This window comes from Amaranthus tricolor, chromosome 14 (assembly GCF_026212465.1).
Source record: "Amaranthus tricolor cultivar Red isolate AtriRed21 chromosome 14, ASM2621246v1, whole genome shotgun sequence".
In the NCBI taxonomy this organism is placed as follows: domain Eukaryota; kingdom Viridiplantae; phylum Streptophyta; class Magnoliopsida; order Caryophyllales; family Amaranthaceae; genus Amaranthus; species Amaranthus tricolor.
Window position 1 is genome coordinate 20,253,114 of NC_080060.1, and position 5,292 is coordinate 20,258,405.

Here is a 5,292-nt window from a genome sequence, read left to right on the forward strand (position 1 = left end):
CAATTTTGGTGTATTAAAGAATATCTATAAAATATTGACGTGTGCTTCCTATTTCTTTTGGTATTGTAAGTTTATGCATTACATACGTAATTTCCTTTTTAAATATTTTGACTTGGAAAAAAATAATAATAATAATAATACTTATATATATATCTATATTTATAGATATAAACAAACAAGTAAACGACTGTTAAATATATCCAGCAAAACCTTGTTCTTTCTCCAAAGGTTACGATTCTTAGGACATACTTTTGATTTATACCTATCTTTCGCTTGCAGAAGATGCCCCCAATTTCTAGGAAGAGATTGTCTAGAAATTATGCTAACCGAACGCTAAGAAATCTGGTGAAAGCGTTATCAAATGTAAGCGCACCCCGAGAGAGGTCTGTGTCGGAATTAGCCTCTGAAATGAGCAAACGGATTAGTCAAAGCAAACCCTCGACCTTCGATGGTAAGGGGGAACCGTCAGAACTGGAACTTTGGTTAAGAGAATTTGACAAACTTTTCGATGTAATAGAGTGCCCAGAAGAATTGAAAGTCAATCAAGCTGCCTTTTATTTGGTTGGAGAAGCCGACTACTGGTGGGAAAACAGTAGATCGGGGTTGTTAGAGCAGACTGAGGGGGATTTTGGTTGGGATTTGTTCAAAAGGGCCATGCGGGAGAAATTTTATCCGCTCCATGTAAGGAAAGATAAATCGAACGAGTTTGCGCGATTAGAGATGGGTGGTATGACTGTTGATGAATATTACCACAAATTTATGGAGTACCTTAAGTATTGTCTTGATGACGTACCCACTGAGGAGAAAAAGATGCAACACTTTGAGCTAGGTTTATCTTTCGACATTCAAAAACATATTTGAAAGTGATCGATATAACACACTGGAGCAAATGTATAAGCGAGCGTCACAAATAGGGAACATTTTGAGGAAGGAGAAGGAAAAGGAGAAGGGCAATGTCCCTGAGAAGAGGAAAGAGGTTACTGGCCAGGCATTGGAGAATATGTCGGGCTTTTATCAGAAGAAGGCAAGAAATTTCGGAAATTTTCAGGGAGGCGGGTCTAATTCGAATTCAGGGATTAGGAATGGCGCGAAGCCTGCTAAGCCATTACTGGATCGAGACGGCAATGAAAGGAAGTATTTCTGTAGAAGGTGCAAGAGAAACCATCCGGGAAAAGATTGTGAAGGGAATTTGATTGAGTGTAACTTTTGCCACAAAAGGGGACACATAGAGTTTGAATGCTACTTAAAAAAAGGGGGTAGAAGTCAACATCCGAGTGGACAACATCAGCAATAGAATTTAAACAATGCCAGTAATCAAGCCAGCCAACAGTACGGGAATAGAAATCGTGGTAATGCTGGTCAGAGATTCCAGCGACCTTTTTATGGAGGACAAGGCCGGGTAGATGGAAACCGGGTTGAAGGGTCAGAAATGCATCGCGGGGGAAATCAAGTGGGAGGAAATAGTGTACAGCTGGCGAGTGGAAGGGTATCTGCGGTCAGTGCAAGAGAAGCTGACCAGGCAACAGATGTGGTTACAGGTACGTTCGCCATTCATTCTATAGCTGTGAATGTATTATTTGATTCGGGAGCTACATGTTCATTTCTTGCAAAGAGTAAAGTAAACGAATTGAATTTGGGAACCTTTGAAAAAGTTTCTTATACGGTGGCTGTTCCATCGGGAAAATTGTACAGTTGTGAAAAACTGTATAGGGATGTACCCTTAAGGATAGGAAAAGTTGTCTTTCCTAGCGACTTGTATGTGTTAGGTATGGAAGGTTTAGAGGTAATTTTGGGGATGGATTGGCTAGGAAGTTATAAGGCCACTATTGAATGCAGAGAGCAGAGAGTTTTGTTGGAAGGACCACGAGGGGAAAGCGTTAGATATAGGAAGTTTCCCAAGGGGCCCAGGACGAATTTGGTGTCGACCTTAGAGTTGCAAAGGATTGTGAGGCAAGGACACCCGTTGTACTTATGTCATATCAGCCAGGGGGGAAAGAAAGAGGAGGATCCCAGGGATATCGCTATAGTGAATGAATTTTTGGATGTTTTTCCTGACGAGATTCCCGGAATGCCACCTCAACGGGAAATTTACTTCACGATTGACTTGGTACCGGGGACTGGACCGGTTTCTTAGGCCCCTTATCATATGGCTCCGAAGGAGATGGAGGAATTAAAGTCTCGGCTTGAAGAATTTTTGGATAAAGGTTATATTCGACCTAGTGTTTCACCTTGGGGCGCTCCAGTTCTGTTTGTGAGAAAGAAAGATGGTAGTTTGAGGTTATGCATTGACTACAGAGAGTTAAACAAGGTAACAGTTAAGAGTAAATACCCGTTGCCCCGGATAGATGACTTATTTGACCAATTGAGAGGAGCCGGGATCTTTTCAAAGATTGACTTAAGATCGGGTTATCATCAGCTAAGAATAGCTGAAGGGGATATACATAAAACCGCTTTCAGAACACGTTATGGACATTATGAGTTTGCAGTGATGCCGTTTGGGTTGACAAATGCTCCAGCTGCATTCATGTGCTTAATGAACCAAGTGTTTAGCGCGTACTTGGATAAATTCGTCGTTATCTTTATTGATGATATATTGGTCTATTCTAAGGACCGAGATGAACATCAGGAACATCTACAATTTGTCCTGCAAACCCTGCGAGAAAACAAGTTGTACGCGAAATTGTCAAAGTGTGAATTTTGGTTGGACAAGGTATCATTTTTGGGTCTTTTTGTTTTCAAGGAAGGTATTTCGGTGGATCCGGTGAAGGTGGAGGCAGTTCGAAGTTGGTCGTCACCCAAGAACGTCACCAAGGTACGAAGTTTCTTGGGCTTGGCCGGGTATTACCGTCGTTTTGTCAAGGATTTCTCGCGTATTGCTCGGCCCATGACCTCGTTAATGAAGAAAGAGAAGAAGTTCGAATGGACTGATGAATGCGAACAGGCCTTCATGACTTTGAAGGAAAAGTTAACTACGGCCCCTGTTCTTACTCTACCTGACCCTAAGTTGGATTATACTGTATACAGTGACGCACCGAAGAAAGGGTTGGGTTGTGTTCTGATCCAGGACCGTAAGGTGATTGCTTACGCATCACGACAACTGAAAGTACATGAAGTTAATTATCCGACCCATGATCTGGAGTTTGCCGCTATAGTATTTGCTCTCAAGATATGGCGGCATTACTTGTATGGCGTTAAGTGTAGGATTTACACTGATCATCAGAGTCTGAAATATCTCTATACACAACCTGACTTAAACATGCGACAACGTCGGTGGTTAGAGTTGATGATAGATTATGACCTGGAATTCATATATCATGAGGGACGAGCGAACTTAGTGGCCGATGCTTTGAGTAGGAAGTCTAGTCACTCGCTGTCTGCCTTGGGCGGGGTTGAAGAGTTGCATCGGGATTTTGCTAGACTGAACTTGGAAGTGGTACGTAAAGGTAAACTACAGGGATGTTTGAATGCCTTGGCTATTCGACCTTCATTCTTTGAAGAAATTTTGAATTCCCAGGGTAAAGACCCGAAACTGTTGAAGTTAAAGGAGCAGGCACGGGAAGGAACAACAGAGGGATTCTTTGTCCATGAAGACGGAAGCTTGAGGTTCAACGGTCGTTGGTGTTTACCGATGGGGGAGGAATCTTTGAAGGAACGTATCCTGGATGAAGCGCATTGTATGAAATTTTCAGTCCATCTGGGTGGTGACAAGATGTACCAAGATCTTAAGTTTAATGTTTTGGTGGTCTGGGATGAATAAGGATATTGCAGTATATGTCTCACGCTGCCTGACTTGTCAGAAGGTTAAAAGTGAGCATAAGAGACCAGGAGGGTTATTACAACCGTTAGAAATACCGGTATGGAAGTGGGATGATATCTCTATGGATTTCGTTGTGGGTTTACCTCGAACGAAAGCAGGTAATGATGCGTTATGGGTTATAGTTGATCGTTTGACTAAATCGGCACGTTTCATCCCTATGAACTGTCGTTGGGAAATGGAACAATTGGCTCGAGCTTACATTAAGTATGTCGTGCGATACCACGGTGTGCCACGTACTATTGTGTCCGATAGAGACACACGGTATCTGTCACAGTTTTGGCAGACCTTGCAACAGGCAATGGGTACTACGTTTCTCTATAGTACGTCGTTTCATCCGCAGACGGATGGACAGACAGAACGAACAAATCAAATATTGGAAGATATGTTGCGCGCTATTGCCATGGAGTGGCAAGGGTCATGGGATGAACACTTGGATCTAGTTGAATTTTCTTACAACAACAGTTATCAGGCTTCTATACAGATGGCCCCATTTGAGGCTTTGTATGGGCGTCGTTGTCGTAGCCCGGTTTATTGGGACGATTTCACTGAAGCGGTGACCTTGGGACCTGAATTGTTGTTTCAAATGACTGAGAAGGTGAGATTGATAAGGGATTGTTTGAAAGCGGCACAGGATCGCCAAAAGTCGTACGCTGATTTGAAACGACGGCCAGAAGAGTTCGCCGTGGGAGAACAGGTGTTACTTCGCGTATCACCCATGCGTGGAGTAGTACGTTTTGGTGCTCGTGGAAAGTTGAGCCCTCGATTCATAGGGCCATATGAAGTTTTGGAACGTGTGGGTAAAGTGGCTTATCGGTTAGCTCTTCCAAACTCTTTAGAGAAGGTACATGATGTATTCCATGTGTCTCAATTAAAGCGGTATCATGCCGCAGCTACTCATGTATTAGATCCTGAACCTTTAGAATTGGATGCATCCTTGTCTTACCCTGAGCAACCGGTTCGAATCTTGGACAAGAAGGTCCGTAGCACTCGACGGAAGGATATATCTATGGTAAAAGTCCTGTGGTCAAATCACGAGCGCGAAGCGGCCACATGGGAAACTAAAGACTCCATGCGGGAAAAGTACCCTCACGTTTTCAGGTTAGTAGCGTTATGGGGACGTAACTTCTTAAGGGGGGTAGAGGGCGATAAGAATTTCTCGCGAGGAATGTTAAATCTTTGATTGGTAGTTTTGTTTTGCAAATGTTAAGTTATGATATTGAGTTATGATGTGGAGTTATAGTTATGATAGCATGTGTGCTCTACGTTTTCCGTATGTTTTCCGTTGTCTATGTTTTCTGTTGCCATACAAGTTAGGAGGACGTAACTTTTTTTAAGGGGGGTAGTCTGTAACACCCCGTAATTTATCGGGTCTAGAAATAATAAAATATAATAAAATAAAAGTATAACAAAATAAAATAAATAAGTAATATTAAAATTATGCTACTTTATATAGTTAATTATAAGTAATAACGTAG

General features: G+C 42.3%; 1 protein-coding gene across 1 annotated transcript; it reads left to right on the forward strand.

Moving 5' to 3' along the window:
* The first annotated feature begins 282 nt into the window (after positions 1-282).
* On the forward strand, positions 283-1,294 carry LOC130799409 (uncharacterized). Its single transcript, XM_057662503.1, has 3 exons — positions 283-451; positions 572-789; positions 899-1,294. The coding sequence occupies exons 1-3, from the start codon at positions 283-285 to the stop codon at positions 1,292-1,294; spliced, it is 783 nt and encodes a 260-aa protein (XP_057518486.1).
* Positions 1,295-5,292: the final 3,998 nt, after the last annotated feature.